Source organism: Oncorhynchus gorbuscha, linkage group LG16 (genome assembly GCF_021184085.1).
Source record: "Oncorhynchus gorbuscha isolate QuinsamMale2020 ecotype Even-year linkage group LG16, OgorEven_v1.0, whole genome shotgun sequence".
In the NCBI taxonomy this organism is placed as follows: Eukaryota; Metazoa; Chordata; class Actinopteri; order Salmoniformes; family Salmonidae; genus Oncorhynchus; species Oncorhynchus gorbuscha.
The window spans coordinates 80289778-80309074 of NC_060188.1; the positions used below are offsets into that span (position 1 = coordinate 80289778).

Consider the following 19297-nt stretch of genomic DNA (forward strand, 5'->3'; position numbering starts at 1 on the left):
CAACTCCCCTCCCCTGGCTAATGGTTTCTCTCTCCTACTCCCCTCCCCTGGCTAATGGTTTCTCTCTCCTACTCCCCTCCCCCTGGCTAATGGTTTCTCTCTCCTACTCCCCCCCCTGGCTAATGTTTTCTCTCTCCAACTCCCCTCCCCCTGGCTAATGGTTTCTCTCTCCTACTCCCCTCCCCTGGCTAATGGTTTCTCTCTCCTACTCCCCCCCCTGGCTAATGGTTTCTCTCTCCTACTCCCCTCCCCTGGCTAATGGTTTCTCTCTCCTACTCCCCTCCCCCTGGCTAATGGTTTCTCTCTCCTACTCCCCTCCCCCTGGCTAATGGTTTCTCTCTCCTACTCCCCTCCCCCTGGCTAATGGTTTCTCTCTCCTACTCCCTCCCCTGGCTAATGGTTTCTCTCTCCTACTCCCCTCCCCCTGGCTAATGTTTTCTCTCTCCTACTCCCCTCCGCCTGGCTAATGTTTTCTCTCTCCTACTCCCCTCCGCCTGGCTAATGTTTTCTCTCTCCTACTCCCCTCCGCCTGGCTAATGTTTTCTCTCTCCTACTCCCCTCCGCCTGGCTAATGTTTTCTCTCTCCTACTCCCCTCCGCCTGGCTAATGTTTTCTCTCTCCTACTCCCCTCCGCCTGGCTAATGTTTTCTCTCTCCTACTCCCCTCCGCCTGGCTAATGTTTTCTCTCTCCTACTCCCCTCCGCCTGGCTAATGTTTTCTCTCTCCTACTCCCCTCCGCCTGGCTAATGTTTTCTCTCTCCTACTCCCCTCCGCCTGGCTAATGTTTTCTCTCTCCTACTCCCCTCCGCCTGGCTAATGTTTTCTCTCTCCTACTCCCCTCCGCCTGGCTAATGTTTTCTCTCTCCTACTCCCTCCGCCTGGCTAATGTTTTCTCTCTCTACTCCCCTCCGCCTGGCTAATGTTTTCTCTCTCCTACTCCCCTCCGCCTGGCTAATGTTTTCTCTCTCCTACTCCCCTCCGCCTGGCTAATGTTTTCTCTCTCCTACTCCCCTCCGCCTGGCTAATGTTTTCTCTCTCCTACTCCCCTCCGCCTGGCTAATGTTTTCTCTCTCCTACTCCCCTCCGCCTGGCTAATGTTTTCTCTCTCCTACTCCCCTCCGCCTGGCTAATGTTTTCTCTCTCCTACTCCCCTCCGCCTGGCTAATGTTTTCTCTCTCCTACTCCCCTCCGCCTGGCTAATGTTTTCTCTCTCCTACTCCCCTCCGCCTGGCTAATGTTTTCTCTCTCCTACTCCCCTCCGCCTGGCTAATGTTTTCTCTCTCCTACTCCCCTCCGCCTGGCTAATGTTTTCTCTCTCCTACTCCCCTCCGCCTGGCTAATGTTTTCTCTCTCCTACTCCCCTCCGCCTGGCTAATGTTTTCTCTCTCCTACTCCCCTCCCCCTCCAGAACCTTTGGATCTGTCTGATCTGTGGTCATATCGGCTGTGGTCGCTATGTCAGTCGTCATGCCTACAAACACTTTGAGGAGACTTAACACACGCACGCCATGCAGCTCACTCACCACCGTGTCTGGGACTATGCTGGAGGTACAGGATACTGTGGAGGGCTAGGGGCAAGAGTACCGACTTCTGTTTATAATCAACTACAATGTATATAAAACAGGGATGCAACAAATATACAATTACATTTGAGTCATTTATCCAATGTGACGTACAGGAGCAATTAGGGTTAAGTTCCTTGCTCAAGGGCACATCAACATATTTTTCCTCGACTGCTCTTGCATTCGAACCAGTGACCATTCAGTTACTGGCCCAACGCTCTTAACCGCTAGGACACCTGCGCCCAATGTACAATTGTTCTTAACATTTAAAGTGCAATTTTTAAAAAACATTTTAATGATTAAAAAAAAAAAAAAAAAATGACGTGAATTCACAATTCAGATATGATCCTGCGTATGACAAGTATGGGGCCCAATGCAGTTCAATCTCCCTCGCTACCTGACAGCGCTCATCTTCCTGCTGTCCCCTACCCCTTTTTCGACATGGCATCTTGTAGTCTGGTTCTAGATATGCCATCAGGGCAGTGAAGCCAACATCCTCTACCATTTGACAATGGCTGCATATCAACCGCTGTGATTTTCTCACTCCGTCCCTTATCTGCTGCCAGCAACTGGTTGGGTCACGGTGACTCCCTTTCAGATGGTTAAGCATTGAACCTGTACTGCCTCTGCAGCTCAATTCCACCTTGCAAAGTTTGTATTTATTTCACCACTGTAGTATCCATAGAGGCTTCTTAGATTGAAGAGTCATGACACGTAAGTAGGGTTTAGTATTTAATTGAGTCAATACTGCCATCTATTGGTCAACATAAATATACCAGGCTACTCCACCCCCCCTTTAAAGCTAATAACCCAATTTAATTCCCTTCTGAGCTATGCTATTTTCATATTTACATTTTTTCAAACATGATCTCCTTTAGGATCTGAACTGTAGGCCATCCTTTCAGAATAAATTCATGCACTTGTGATAACGTCACATCCTTTGAAGTCTATTGCCTGATTTGTGCTGTGTTCACCTGTGCATCATCCAACACATCGATCATCAAAACCTGGTCATTTTCTTCTTCCTTGATGATTTCTGGAACGGGCAGCCTACTCAGAGCATCAGCATTCCCATGGTATCTACCTGGTTTGTAAATTATTATTTTCTTAAATGATTATTTCTCCGCTGGCGACAACATTCTTGACATGAACCTGATAGGTTTCTCTGCACCAGAGCACCGCCCCCACACCATACGATGAGGCATCACATGATAAGATGAGATCTCTGTCTGGTGAGAAGTGCACTAGCACTTCAGCTGATTGCAGTAACACCTTTAAAGCTTCTTCCTGTCTTTCTGACCATTTCCAGGCCACATCCTTCCATAACAGTTGATGCAGAGGAGCTAAGAACGTAGAGTGGTTCGGGAGGAAGTGATTATAATAGTTCAGTAAGCCTAGATAGCCTTTCAACTTGGCCTATAGAATCTGGGAGTAGCATCAGCAGCAACATGAATGGTAGCTTGGACCCTTTTAATGTCCTTAGCTCCTCTTTGAAAACACACTCGTGCTTTGAAATCAACTGATGCAGTGTCACTGTCTCTGTGGTGACATATTTGATCAAATCAAATTTATTTATATAGCCCTTCGTACATCAGCTGATATCTCAAAGTGCTGTACAGAAACCCAGCCTAAAACTCCAAACAGCAAGCAATGCAGGTGTAGAAGCACGGTGGCTAGGAAAAACTCCCTAGAAAGGCCAAAACCTAGGAAGAAACCTAGAGAGGAACCAGGCTATGTGGGGTGGCCAGTCCTCTTCTGGCTGTGCCGGGTGGAGATTATAACAGAACATGGCCAAGATGATCAAATGTTCATAAATGACCAGCATGTGTGTGTGTGTTTCAGATCAGCAACATGAAGGCCAAGTTTAAGGAGACCATAGATCGATATGATAACCTGGAGCGTCGGCTGGGAGAGCTGGCCAAGGACGAACAGAGCATGGACAAGAAGTAGGTGGATCCTCTCACACTGCAGGCAGCTGTCAATCATCCTAACACAGTAAAATGTTAGAATCTGACTGTGGCCATAGTCATGTTGTACTGTGGGTTTTCATTTTCTTTCTCTCTCTAAACTAGTGGGGAGAGACGTTGTTATCTGCTATTGAAAATCTGTGTGTCTTGGTAGCACCATCTCTGTCCCCTCCTTCAGGTGTGGTCAGTTGTCGACCCGTGTGACGAAGCTTGGTCAGGAGCTGAAAGAGAAACAGGAAATTAATCGCTGTCTGAGAGCCAATCAGGTTCAGCTACAGGCCCAGTTGGCTGAAGATGAGCACAAGGCTAGAGAGACTGGTGAGTCTGGGGGAGTGAGAGACTAGAGCCTAATTCTGGGGGAGGGAGAGACTAGAGCCTAATTCTGGGGGAGGGAGAGACTAGAGCCTAATTCTGGGGGAGGGAGAGACTAGAGCCTAATTCTGGGGGAGGGAGAGACTAGAGCCTAATTCTGGGGGAGGGAGAGACTAGAGCCTAATTCTGGGGGAGGGAGAGACTAGAGCCTAATTCTGGGGAAGTGGCACAACCAGGAAGTGGAGAGAAGAGATGTCGGCCTTCACTAATTGCCACAAAGTCATAAACCCTGCCTATTTCTACAATTTATTTTCTAAAAATGTGATTTTAAACCGAACCTTAAACCTAGCCTTAACCACACTGCTAACCTTATTCCTAACCTTAAAGGAAGACCAAACATTTTTGTTTTCATAAATTTTCTATGATATAGCCTATTTTGAATTTGCGTGTTTGCGCAATTGTGTGTGTTTGTGCTTTTCAAATGGACTTTGGCTCCTTTGACAGTACTCTAAGAGGATGGGATCAGAAGTTAAGTGTATATCTCTGCTTCAAGGTGCCCACTTTGACTTCTCCCTCCATCCTTCTATTTAAAAAAGTCACCTTGTTTTCTTCCTGAAAGAAGGAGAGATTCATGTGAATAAGGAAGTGAGAAGTGGACGAATACCTCAGGTTGGAATATGTTGGCTTTTCTAACTAACTGTCCAGTCACTTTTTGTAGGTATGTGTTGTTATAAATGGGTTTAGAAAGTCTGCTTCCGAGGTTCACTACCAGCTGGTTGTGAGCGTTTGTCATCTCTGTTTTATCGAACATCAGGAAACGGAATGACTCAGTTCTATCGTGAGAATGTTTATTTTTCATAGAGATCATTTAATATGTGACAGAAAACAAACGGAACATCACTTTATCTGAGAGATTAAGTCAAGTGCTGAAATATTTAATTTCTCAATTTAGCTCTGTCAGAGCTGTAGACTTAACAGACGGGCACGGGTATATGTGGCTGATGCTTTGGCATTCCTACACTAATCTGAGATGTGCACCTGATGTCAAGGGTTGCCCTATTGCCTGGGCCAAGTCATTTGAGCAGTCATGCAAGTTAAGCCTAAGGTTGCACGTTGGGCAGGTGATTTTTGACACAAAAAAAAGTAAAAACAACCAAACTGCAAAGAATTCCAGTAACCTAAAGCTGATCTTTCTGGTTCCTCCCCATTGTTTAAATGAAAGACATACAATGTATGGCAGTTGGGCAAGTTGAGCCTGTTCTACTTGCTAATAACAACCAAAATACAAAGAATTCCAGTAGTGATCTTTCTGGTTCCTCCCCTATGTGTAGGTGAAAGACAGGCAATATATGGCACTTCTGTGTGTAAATAGCTCATTTACATTTTCGGTCAAGAGCCTTTCAGACTTTAATGTCAATCCCTGTAATACAGTACAATACTCTACAAATACAATATCATACAACAGTTTGACTCCTGTTTCCCTGCACTTAACTGTGTGTATGTGACCACCATTTTCTTCACTGACAACACATTTGTGGCAAGCCTGAAAGGGCACCATATTGCTTATCCACTGCACTACTGACCAGATCCTGATGAGCTGTGAACATGCGTGTGTTTGTGTTGAAATGCTGAAAGGCTACCGGTATTTTCTGCTCAGTCACAGCTTTCCATTATACTATAGCATCAATATTGTAATGGCATGGTATTGTATCGAGGTCAACGCAGACGTTGGAATAGTACACAGCAGCAGCAGAATCCCACCTTTAGCCTATTGTGAACATGTCATATTTCATTTTACCTTCCTGAATGTCAACTTAAAGCAGTTAATTATTCACTGTTTTTTGTATACATGTTAAAGTGCTCAATAAATTGTGTTACCATTTGTACTCGGGGTGACGGTTTTGTTTTAAAAGTTCCTCTATGAAGGTTCATGATAGTCAAAATGAATACTTCCTAGAAAAGGCCTCTTTTTAAATAATATTTTATTTACCACCCACACCGGCTGCCCAGTCATTTCTGTGTGATGTCTGTGTAAAGGGAAGTAAAAGATGGTAAACTATACCATAAGTCACTTTGAAGAGAGTAAACCATAAGCTGTGAGTCATAGAGAGAGTTAGGGCTGGGGTATTTTTCTCCCCGCTCCAAGGGGGGGGATTTTTCGTGGCGCCTTGCTGACGAGTAATTCGCTCATACAGCAGTCATAAAGGCCTAGAGCACTAATTTAATGTAATTTTTATTTTTAAAATGATACTTTTTAGCAGCACCCTCCGCACCCCTAAATCTCCTGTCTATGGGCTGGATTCAATACGTAGCCCTGAAGATCAGCGTTGTAGGCCGGTGGAAATGTAAAGGTTATTTTTGGTTGAGCCGGAAATGCAGCGTTTACCCTAAATGCAGTCTCTGAAAAAAGTATGGTTGCTGAGGGTGAGCGAACTATAATACAGAAGCTGTGGCTCTTTCATTGTTGATGGACACATTTAACAAGGTGTGGTAAACTTTATAGGAAGATATTTCAATATCATAATTCATGTCAGCCTGATTCAGATTTCAGATAGGTAGACTTAACATTAATTTAAGACAAAATACGTACTTAAGCAGAGGCGTCATGCTCATAGGGGGCACAGGGGCACATGCCCCCTCAGATTTCTGATATTTAAATCTATATATATATATATATTCAGACCCCTTGACCTTTTTCACAATTTGTTAAATTACAGCCTTATTCTAAAATGAATTACATTTTTTTTACATTTTCATCAATCTACACACTACCACGTAATGGCAAAGCGAAAACAAGTTTTTGGAAATGTTAGCAAATTTATATAACAACAAAACAAATAGAAATAGCTCATTTACATAAGTATTCAGACCCTTTGCTATGAGACTCTAAATTGAGCTCAGATGCATCCTGTTTCCATTGATCATCCTTGAGATGGCTCTACAACTTGATTGGAGTCCACCTGTAGTAAATTGAATAGATTGGACATGATTTGGAAAGGGACACACCTGTCTATATAAGATCCCACAGTTGACAGTGCATGTCAGAGCAAAAATCATGCCATGAGGTCGAAAGAATTGTCCGTAAGCTCCGAGACAGGATTGTGTTGAGGCACAGATCTATATTACCAAAACATTTATGCAGCATTGAAGGTCCCCAAGAACACAGTGGCCTCCATCATTCTTAAATGGAAGAAGTTTGGAACCACCAAGACTCTTCCTAAAGCTGTTCGCCCGGCCAAACTGAGCAATCGATGGAGAAGTCACTCTGACAGAACCTTCCAGAAAGTCAACCATCTCTGCAGCACTCCACCAATCAGGGCTTTATGGTAGAGTGGCCAGACGGAAGCCACTCTTCAGTAAAAGGCATATGAAAGCCTGCTTGGAGTTTGCCAAAGGGCAGCTAAAGGACTCTCAGACCATGAGAAACAAGATTCTCTGGTCTGATGAAACCAAGATTGAACTCTTTGGCCTGAATGCCAAGCGTCAGGTCTGGAGGAAACCTGGCACCATCCCTACAGAGAAGCATGGTGGTGGCAGCGTCATGTCTGGAGGAAACCTGGCACCATCCCTGCAGAGAAGCATAGTGGTGGCAGCATCATGCTGTGGGGATGTTTTTCAGCGGCAGGGACTGGAAGAGTAGTCGGGATTGAGGGAAAGATAAACGGAGAAAGTACAGAGAGATCCTTGAGGAAAACCTTCTCCAGAGCGCTCACGACTTCAGACTGGGGTGACGGTTCACCTTCCAACAGGACAACAACCCTAAGCACACAGCCAAGACAACGCAGGAGTGGCTTCAGGACAAGTCTCTAAATGTCCTTGAGTGGCCCAACTAGAGCCCGGACTTGAACCTGATCAAACATCTCTGGAGACAGAGCTTGAGAGGATCTGCAGACCCCAAATACAGGTGTGTCAAGCTTGTAGTATCATACCCAATAAGACTCAAGGCTGTAATTGTTGCCGAAAGTGCTTCAACAAATTACTGAGTAAAGGGTCTGAATAGTTATGTAAATTATATATTTCAGTTATATTTTTTTTATAAATGTGCAAAAATTCTAAAATACCTTTTTGCTTTGTCATTATGGGGTATTGTGTGTAGATTGATGGAAAAAAATATTTAATAAATTTTAGGATAAGGCTGTAACGTAAAAAATGTGGAAAAAGTCAAGGCGTCTGAATACTTTCCAAATATATACATTTTTCTGTAATACTACTAAGCCACCTAACAACTTGATGAAATTGGCTTTAGCCCAGATAGGTTACCAATCTCCCAGCCTCATAATCTTATTTTAATTGTAATATTTTTTTATACAAAGGGCACCATTGGGAATTAGACCCTGGTCTCAATTGGTCTACCCTGAATAAATAAAACGTAATAAAAATACATTTAAGAAAACTAGTTACCAAGAAGCCATTTCAGGGTAACAATTAAGTTAGAGTAGCTAGCTTGTTTAACTATCTTATCTGGCTGGCCTGCCTGCTGGCAAGGTTGGTTGACTTTAGAAAAGCAAACAATAACTAAATGTATTCTTTTCAATCTTATACCCAGATTTTAGCAGAGCAACAGAGAAGCATATTCAGTTTATTTTTAAAAAAGAACCACCACTCAGTAGGATACAGAAAGCTCAAGATGTATGTTTAGATATGCAATAACGAACATGGCTCTGCAGTACTTTTATGTCAACTTTTTTTAAAACTTAGGTTCATGTTGAGACAACCATCTCAAGTTTGAATTGAAAACTGAATTGACCCAACCATGACAGAGATGAGCCTCCTCTCTCTCTCACCTGTGAGATATTTACTCTTTCAAATCAACCACACACACACACACACACACACACACACACACACATACATACATTCTCCTACCACCCACACTCACAAATAAAACACTCACACCCTCTCAGCCATTAATAACACTCAGTTTTGTGAATTGTTCTCTTCAGTAGCATCATGTTGCGACATTGACGCAGAGCCATTCTGCCTTGGGCTAGTGCAAAGTAATTACAATCACAGGACAAAGAAGGTCAAACATTTGTAGAATGTAACCTAGAGTATGAAAAGGATTTCGAGGGAACTTAATCATGTGATGGTTTCATTATTGTTTATTTACACAAAATACTTACAATAGCAGGACAAAACTGAATTGGAGAGCCCATATTGTATTAAAGGTTGTCTTTGTTCACAACAACAATCCTCTATTGTTATGATGGATAATATGACACGTTCTCTCCTTGAACTCTTGGTTACCAATCATCATTTGTACATAGATATGATGTTAAACCAGCCCTATCAGTTTCCCCACTGCTTGGCTGTGGGTTTCCTCTTCTCATATATGCTGTGAAGCAAATGACACACTAAATACGCAAACATTTATCACACCGCCTAGTTTTCCGCTAAGTAGAGGACCTCTAACTAAGCAAATGGATTACTTAGTTATCCACACTCTGAGAAAAAAGGTTCTATCTACAACCTAAAAGGGCTTTTCAGCTGTCTCTGAAGGAGAACCATTTGAAGAACCCTTTTTGGTTCTAGGTAGGGCCCTTTTTACTTCCATGTAGAACTCTCTGTGGAAAGTGTTCAACATGGAATCCAAAAGGGTTCTACCTGGAACCAGAAGGGTTCTACGGCTGTCCCCATATGAGTACTCTTTTTGGTTGTAGGTAGAGCTGTTTTTGTCTTTGTGTCTTTGTGGAAAGGGTTCTGCATGGAACCCAAAATAGTTCTACCTGGAACCAAAAGGGGTTATCCTATGTGGACAGCCAAAGAACCCTTTTGGAACATGTTTTATAAGAGTGCATGCCTGCAGGCTGGGAGTGAAAGTCTTTACTTAAGACTCATCTCTTCAGTGAGTCCAATGATTGAGCGTAGGGGCCCCTCGAGCACATTTCTCTTAGGGCCCCCAAAAGGCTCGATCCGGCCCTGATGGAGGATATGTAGAGCAGGAAAGGGGAGAGGGTAGGTGGAAGGACAGACAGAGAGAGAAAGAGGAAGGAGGAGACTGCAGAGGACATGAGCGAGAATGGGGAGGGTGAGATAGAAGGATAGGAGTGGTTGTATAGCAGTCTTAGTCTAGCAACTCACTATATGCTGATGAAGTTCAAGAGAAGGACTTATTCTATTGTTCTCTCCCAACTAAAATCTTGGTGCGAGCCTAGTGAAGACCCATCAGTCTATAGGAGGCTTGATATTACCTATACATTTAAGGTAAGACAACTGATTACCTTGCATTTCTCTTTCTGTATACTGTTTTCATTCTTTCCCCGCTCCTATCTCTCTCTTCTTGCTTACACTGTTTTTTGGGGTGACGTATTTGCAGCTGGGTCTCTAGTCCTACACAATCTCCCTCTCTTTCTCTCACTCTCAGGGTTAGAAAAGCTCACGTGTGTGTACCTAGCAGCTAGGACCCTTCCAGGAAGGAAATGTAGTCAGCAGAGAGCAGTGGAGGTCTGAGAGAGAGGGGGATACAGAACTTTGAGAATGCAGCCAGGGAAAGACACCTGGAAAGGCTGTAGAATGTGTGGAATGCTGCCAGCCCCTCTCAGGACACAACATGTGAAGGAGGGGGTTAAGATGATATCAACTCACCTGGCTGCAGGACACACTAAGGTGTAGTTAGTCTAATTCTATTGCACTTGGTCAGAGAATGGCTGACACTAAGTGAGTAAGGTTTCCCAGCAGCAGAGCTAACGTTAGTGCCAAGGTAAACAAGCTCGCCAGACTAGCTAGAAAGCAATTACTCTCAACATTCAGCCTTCGGTTCATCTCCAGCGGCATGTTTGATGTGCGTTTTTTTAGCTCTGCGTGCCAGGCCTGCATACGGCCGGTGAGTGAGACTGGTGCCAAGGTAAATACTGGGGTATTACAGTGGTGTTACAGTAGGTTAGCTATATGTTTATGGGTTATCTTGTTTGTTTCACACTCTTTAGTGGGAGAAACCAGATGAAATAGTTAGCTGGGACTGTATGTGGCTGTGTGTTCTTTTCCTTAGGCAGTAGGCACAGATCTATGATCAGTTTACCCTCCCCAAATCCTGACCTGAACCATTAGAGGTAAAAACACAAAAATGATGTTATTGACTATTGTTTACTGATAAGGTTTACGTTTACTGATAAGGTTTACGCTTCCCAGAGTTGGTGCCAGATGATTTTGGATCCTACACTGGGGATGTTGGCATGGGATCCTCACACCTGATGTTTAGTATCTTTCTCAGAAAGTGCTGTTGCTTTGTACACGTTTTACAGCCATAGAGAGGGTTGGGATTATGACAGTTTTGTACACGTTTTACAGCCATAGAGAGGGTTGGGATTATGACAGTTTTGTACACGTTTTACAGCCATAGAGAGGTTTGGGATTATGACAGCCTTGTACACATTTTACAGCCATAGAAATGGTTGGGATTATGACAGCCTTGTACACGTTTTACAGCCATAGAGAGGGTTGGGATTATGACAGCCTTGTACACGTTTTACAGCCATAGAGAGGGTTGGGATTATGACAGTTTTGTACACGTTTTACAGCCATAGAGAGGGTTGGGATTATGACAGTTTTGTACACGTTTTACAGCCATAGAGAGGTTTGGGATTATGACAGCCTTGTACACATTTTACAGCCATAGAAATGGTTGGGATTATGACAGCCTTGTACACGTTTTACAGCCATAGAGAGGGTTGGGATTATGACAGTTTTGTACACGTTTTACAGCCATAGAGAGGGTTGGGATTATGACAGTTTTGTACACGTTTTACAGCCATAGAGAGGGTTGGGATTATGACAGTTTTGTACACGTTTTACAGCCATAGAGAGGTTTGGGATTATGACAGCCTTGTACACATTTTACAGCCATAGAAATGGTTGGGATTATGACAGTTTTGTACACGTTTTACAGCCATAGAGAGGGTTGGGATTATGACAGCCCTGTACACGTTTTACAACCATAGATATGGTTGGGATTATGACAGTTTTGTACACGTTTTACAGCCGTAGGGATGGTTGAGATTATGACAGCCTTGTACATGTTTTACAGCCGTAGAGATGGTTGAGATTATGACAGCTTTGTACACGTTTTACAGCCGTAGAGATGGTTGGGATTATGACAGCCCTGTACACGTTTTATAGCCGTAGAGATGGTTGAGATTATGACAGCCCTGTACACGTTTTACAGCTGTAGAGATGGTTGGGATTATGACAGCTTTGTACACGTTTTACAGCCGTAGAGATGGTTGGGATTATGACAGCCTTATACACGTTTTACAGCCGTAGAGATGGTTGAGATTATGACAGCCCTGTACACGTTTTACAGCTGTAGAGATGGTTGGGATTATGACAGCTTTGTACACGTTTTACAGCCGTAGAGATGGTTGAGATTATGACAGCCTTGTACACGTTTTACAGCCGTAGGGATGGTTGAGATTATTACATTTACATTTAAGTCATTTAGCAGACGCTCTTATCCAGAGCGACTTACGACAGCCTTATACACGTTTTACAGCCGTAGAGATGGTTGGGATTATGACAGCCTTATACACGTTTTACAGCTGTAGAGATGGTTGAGATTATGACAGCCTTATACACGTTTTACAGCCGTAGAGATGGTTGAGATTATGACAGCCTTGTACACGTTTTACAGCCTTAGAGATGGTTGAGATTATGACAGCCTTATACACGTTTTACAGCCGTAGAGATGGTTGAGATTATGACATCCTTGTACACATTTTACAGCCGTAGGGATGGTTGAGATTATGACAGCCTTATACACGTTTTACAGCCGTAGAGATGGTTGGGATTATGACAGCCTTGTACACGTTTTACAGCCGTAGAGATGGTTGAGATTATGACAGCCTTATACTCGTCCTGAGATCGTGGTTTTTGAATACCCATTAGTTTTCCAAAGGCTGTGCTTGTGCAGCCTATCGTGTGCTGTATTTCTTCCTCGGTGGTGACTCATTAGGCGATGGCTGCTGAGGTAGGCAAAGTGTTCCACGTTGTCAAGTGGTTCACATTCATCATAGGTCACTGTTGGATCTCGTATGTTTCAGAGGAGCTTTTGAGAGCAGTTTGGAGGTCTGCTTTGGAGTGTGGAACAATGGCACAGTCTTCAGCAAATTGGAGGTCTTTGACTTTGGTAGTTCTCACAATGGCTTTTGCGCAAAGATCGAAAAGGTTTCCTTTATTTATTACACAGTGAATCCTTATGATGAGCAGTCTTGTGTGAGGGGCTGGAGTGCTGCAAGGAATAGGGAGAAGTTGGTGCCAGCACACATGCTTTATAAAATGTATTTTACAAGGACCAATCAATATTTCCATAAATGTGCCATGTGTTTAGCTGTTTCATCAGTAGTAACTGAGTGACATTACATACAGTGTGAATGGCAACAGAGGTGTCAGCGCTACTTTCAGAACATGACTAAATCCTGTCATTAACACTATCTACAGTATCTGTTTGATATTGGAGTGGAGCATGACTAACACGGTGATAAGAGGCTGTTAATATCTGGGAAAGGCCATGATGTCATTGTAATCTGCCATCACTCACTCCCACCTGGGAAAGGCCATGATGTCATTGTAATCTGCCATCACTCACTCCCACCTGGGAAAGGCCATGATGTCATTGTAATCTGCCATCACTCACTCCCACCTGGGAAAGGCCATGATGTCATTGTAATCTGCCATCACTCACTCCCACCTGGGAAAGGCCATGATGTCATTGTAATCTGCCATCACTCACTCCCACCTGGGAAAGGCCATGATGTCATTGTAATCTGCCATCACTCACTCCCACCTGGGAAAGGCCATGATGTCATTGTAATCTGCCATCACTCACTCCCACCTGGGAAAGGCCATGATGTCATTGTAATCTGCCATCACTCACTCCCACCTGGGAAAGGCCATGATGTCATTGTAATCTGCCATCACTCACTCCCACCTGGGAAAGGCCATGATGTCATTGTAATCTGCCATCACTCACTCCCACCTGGGAAAGGCCATGATGTCATTGTAATCTGCCATCACTCACTCCCACCTGGGAAAGGCCATGATGTCATTGTAATCTGCCATCACTCACTCCCACCTGGGAAAGGCCATGATGTCATTGTAATCTGCCATCACTCACTCCCACCTGGGAAAGGCCATGATGTCATTGTAATCTGCCATCACTCACTCCCACCTGGGAAAGGTGTTTGATCATACACTCTCTAATCGGGGAACAAACAGGTGTGCCATGAATCATGTTTAAGTGATAATGCCCGAGAAGCCTGTGTTTGATCATACACTCTCTAATCGGGGAACAAACAGGTGTGCCATGAATCTAAGAAGAAAGCTAAGGTAACTGAGCTAAACGACTACCGCCCCGTAGCAATCACTTCCGTCATCATGAAGTGCTTTGAGAGACTAGTCAAGGACCATATCACCTCCACCCTACCTGACACCCTAGACCCACTCCAATTTGCTTACCGCCCAAATAGGTCCACAGACGATGCAATCTCAACCACACTGCACACTGCCCTAACCCACCTGGACAAGAGGAATACCTATGTGAGAATGCTGTTCATCGACTACAGCTCGGCATTCAACACCATAGTACCCTCCAAGCTCGTCATCAAGCTCGAGACCCTGGGTCTCGACCCCGCCCTGTGCAACTGGGTACTGGACTTCCTGACGGGCCGCCCCCAGGTGGTGAGGGTAGGCAACAACATCTCCTCCCCGCTGATCCTCAACACGGGGGCCCCACAAGGGTGCGTTCTGAGCCCTCTCCTGTACTCCCTGTTCACCCACGACTGCGTGGCCACGCACGCCTCCAACTCAATCATCAAGTTTGCGGACGACACAACAGTGGTAGGCTTGATTACCAACAACGACGAGACGGCCTACAGGGAGGAGGTGAGGGCCCTCGGAGTGTGGTGTCAGGAAAATAACCTCACACTCAACGTCAACAAAACTAAGGAGATGATTGTGGACTTCAGGAAACAGCAGAGGGAACACCCCCCTATCCACATCGATGGAACAGTAGTGGAGAGGGTAGCTAGTTTTAAGTTCCTCGGCATACACATCACAGACAAACTGAATTGGTCCACTCACACTGACAGCGTCGTGAAGAAGGCGCAGCAGCGCCTATTCAACCTCAGGAGGCTGAAGAAATTCGGCTTGTCACCAAAAGCACTCACAAACTTCTACAGATGCACAATCGAGAGCATCCTGGCGGGCTGTATCACCGCCTGGTACGGCAACTGCTCCGCCCTCAACCATAAGGCTCTCCAGAGGGTAGTGAGGACTGCACAAAGCATCACCGGGGGCAAACTACCTGCCCTCCAGGACACCTACACCACCCGTTGTTACAGGAAGGCCATAAAGATCATCAAGGACATCAACCACCCGAACCACTGCCTGTTCACCCCGCTATCATCCAGAAGGCGAGGTCAGTACAGGTGCATCAAAGCTGGGACCGAGAGACTGAAAAACAGCTTCTATCTCAAGGCCATCAGACTGTTAAACAGCCACCACTAACACTGAGTGGCTGCTGCCAACACACTGTCATTGACACTGACCCAACTCCAGCCATTTTAATAATGGGAAATGATGTAAATATATCACTAGCCACTTTAAACAATGCTACCTTATATAATGTTACTTACCCTACATTATTCATCTCATATGCATATGTATATACTGTACTCTACATCATCGACTGCATCCTTATGTAACACATGTATCACTAGCCACTTTAACTATGCCACTTTGTTTACTTTGTCTACACACTCATCTCATATGTATATACTGTACTCGATACCATCTACTGTATGCTGCTCTGTACCATCACTCATTCATATATCCTTATGTACATGTTCCTTATCCCCTTACACTGTGTATAAGACAGTAGTTTTGGAATTGTTAGTTAGATTACTTGTCGGTTATCACTGCATTGTCGGAACTAGAAGCACAAGCATTTCGCTACACTCGCATTAACATCTGCTAACCATGTGTATGTGACAAATAAAATTTGATTTGATTTGAATCATGTTTAAGTGATAATGCCCGAGAAGCCTGTGTTTGATCATACACTCTCTAATCGGGGAACAAACAGGTGTGCCATGAATCATGTTTAAGTGATAATGCCCGAGAAGCCTGTGTTTGGAGGATAGATTGGCACGGGTGTTGTTTCTTCTCGGGCCGCCAAACCTTGCCAATATATTCTCCAAACACCGGTATCGAGGGCATTATCAATTTTATACAACGTGTTACCAACATATTCAAATAATGATTTACATATTTGAATTAAAAACGTTATTTTGGGTCTAAGGCACTGTAGTGTTGCAGCGTCACTACAGGGATTGAACCCAGGCTGTGACACAACAAGCCGTGACCGGGAGTCCCATAGGGCATGAGGGAGAGATTATATACATGATTTAATTATATACATGATTTGATAACAAAAGAGAAAAAGGTACACTTATGGGTTCTGTTCTGGTAAAATGCATTCTGTATTGTATAGGGCAGGAAGAAGTTAAAGGTCATAGGGGACATTAAAATGCAGACACATAGACGCTTAGGCTAGCTGGACAGTCAATGACTAACTGATGGATTGCCTGGGGACGGGGTCGGCCAGGTGACTAACTGATGGATTGCCTGGGGACGGGGTCGGCCAGGTGACTAACTGATGGATTGCCTGGGGACGGGGTCGGCCAGGTGACTAACTGATGGATTGCCTGGGGACGGGGTCGGCCAGGTGACTAACTGATGGATTGCCTGGGGACGGGGTCGGCCAGGTGACTAACTGATGGATTGCAGGCATCGGTCACATCACAGGGGAAACACAAGTCTGTTTGACCTTAGATAACCATATGTAGAGCAGGGGACCAGAACAGATGGGAACCCTAAAGCTAAATGAGATGAAAGACACATACAATAGGGACACAGAGTTAATTACAGGGTCTGAGAACAGGCCACAGGAAGGGGGGGATGTAAATTATTATCTTCAGGTCAAGGGAAAGGTCTTGACATCATATAATCTGGCCGGAAGCAGATGTGGGGGTTATTGAGCTGAACAATCAGGGCGCACAGATTGGAATGTAACGTAATTTACATATGGGATGGGCTCATATGCAATATGTGGATAAATACTGGAGCCAGAGCTCTGGAAAGGGGGTGAGTCCTGCGGGGCTCTCCAGCTTCTGATACGGGGGTGTATTAAAAGTCTATCATTGAATTCAAAAAGTTATTGGTCGTGTCATGTTTGAATCTATTGGCCACTACAGGCAACACACAATTGGCCCAGTGTCATCCGGGTTAGGGGAGGGTTTAGCTCATCGTGCTCTAGCGACACCCTTTGGTCAGGCCGGGTGCCTGCAGGCTGACATCAATTGTCAGTTGAACGGTGTTTCCTCCCACACATTGGTGCAGCTCACTTCTGGGTTATGTGGGCGGGTGTTAAGAAGCGTGGCTTGGCTGGTCATGTTTCGGAGGACGCCTCTCCCGTGCCCGTTGCGGAGTTGCAGCGATGAGAAGATCGTAATCGTGAAATTGGGGAGAAAAAGGAGATAAGTTATTTTGATGAATTTATTCATACTATTTCATCCTTCCACAAGATCTAGGGTTGCTACCCAAGCCGGCTGGTTGCTCGTTCGTTCCTTCTATCGGTTCGGTTGCCAGAGACGCGACCCAGTCCTTCAGTCTTTTTGTTCCGTATCTATGGACACGACCTAGTCGTCCATTTGAAATGTTCCCTTGCCATACTGGCTGGCAACGTTCTTATCCCTTGCTTGTTAGCTAGCCAACTACAGCTAACTTACAGTCACATCAAAAAGTCAGAATAACAGTAATGTAGCTGCATTGCGTAAATTTAAGCTGTTTTCTAGTGACATTTATTTGGATACTTCCAAAACAATGAGCAAATGATGCACAATTTCGCCTGGCTTAGAAAATGTGCTCTCTCGTCTGGCCACTGTTGTTCAGAGGAGCAAGCCAACAACACAACTAACACAATCACTTCAAACTGAATATGGAAAGACAGCAAAATATCTGCACGCTTTACCTGTATGTCTAAAATAAATGTGAGTTTATAAATTGCCTGGCTGGGCTGATGAGACAGTGGATTGCGCAGTCAGGTGGAACAGAGCAAATAGGCATTTTAAGGTCATAGATTTAGCTGATGGTAACTTGCGGGAATAGACACCAGCTGGAATATGCTTTTAACCAATCAACTTACACATTAGATCCACACTTTGTATAAGAGCTTATACACACTGTAACCCCCCCTCTCTCTCTAGCTCTGATTTGCACACATCACAACACACTTTAAAGTAATGATGACTAACTCTTAAGTGGACATACAAATCATCAAATCAAATTGTATTTGTCATATGCACCGAATATAACAGGTCAAATCAAATTTTATTTGTCACATACACATGGTTAGCAGATGTTAATGCGAGTGTAGCGAAATGCTTGTGCTTCTAGTTCCGACAATGCAGTGATAACCAACAATTAATCTAACTAACAATTCCAAAACTACTGTCTTATACAAAGTGTAAGGGGATAAGGAATATGTACATAAGGATATATGAATGAGTGATGGTACAGAGCAGCATACAGTAGATGGTATCGAGTACAGTATATACATATGAGATGAATGTGTAGACAAAGTAAACAAAGTGGCATAGTTAAAGTGGCTAGTGATACATGTATTACATAAGGATGCAGTCGATGATGTAGAGTACAGTATATACATATGCATATGAGATGAATAATGTAGGGTAAGTAACATTATATAAGGTAGCATTGTTTAAAGTGGCTAGTGATATATTTACATCATTTCCCATCAATTCCCATTATTAAAATGGCTGGAGTTGGGTCAGTGTCAATGACAGTGTGTTGGCAGCAGCCACTCAATGTTAGTGGTGGCTGTTTAACAGTCTGATGGCCTTGAGATAGAAGCTGTTTTTCAGTCTCTCGGTCCCAGCTTTGATGCACCTGTACTGACCTCGCCTTCTGGATGATAGCGGGGTGAACAGGCAGTGGTTCGGGTGGTTGATGTCCTTGATGATCTTTATGGCCTTCCTGTGTAGGTGTAGGTGTCCTGGAGGGCAGGTAGTTTGCCCCCGGTGATGCGTTGTGCAGTCCTCACTACCCTCTGGAGAGCCTTACGGTTGAGGGCGGAGCAGTTGCCGTACCAGGCGGTGATACAGCCCGCCAGGATGCTCTCGATTGTGCATCTGTAGAAGTTTGTGAGTGCTTTTGGTGACAAGCCGAATTTCTTCAGCCTCCTGAGGTTGAATAGGCGCTGCTGCGCCTTCTTCACGACGCAGGTGTAGACCTTACCGTGAAATGCTTACTTACAAGCTCTTAACCACCAATGCAGTTAAGAAAATAATATTTACTAAATAAAGTAACACAATAAAATAACAATAACAAGGCTATATACAGGGGGTACCTGTACTGAGTCAATGTGCGGGGGTACAGGCTAGTC

General features: G+C 44.3%; 1 protein-coding gene across 8 annotated transcripts in view; it reads left to right on the plus strand.

The window, feature by feature from the left end:
- The window catches only part of LOC123999161 (torsin-4A-like), a 32924-nt gene that overhangs the window by 5510 nt on the left and 8117 nt on the right, over window positions 1-19297 (plus strand). For 4 of the 8 annotated variants that reach the window (XM_046304640.1, XM_046304637.1, XM_046304636.1 and 1 more), the window contains 2 exons: window positions 1409-1547; window positions 3404-3846. In XM_046304640.1, the coding sequence (XP_046160596.1) occupies window positions 3823-3846 (24 nt within the window). In that variant the 5' untranslated portion in view covers window positions 1409-1547; window positions 3404-3822. Of the gene's footprint in view, window positions 1-1408; window positions 1548-3403; window positions 3847-9835; window positions 10045-19297 lie in introns of those variants that run through there. The other 4 variants (XM_046304639.1, XM_046304638.1, XM_046304641.1 and 1 more) reach the window with 4 other exon arrangements.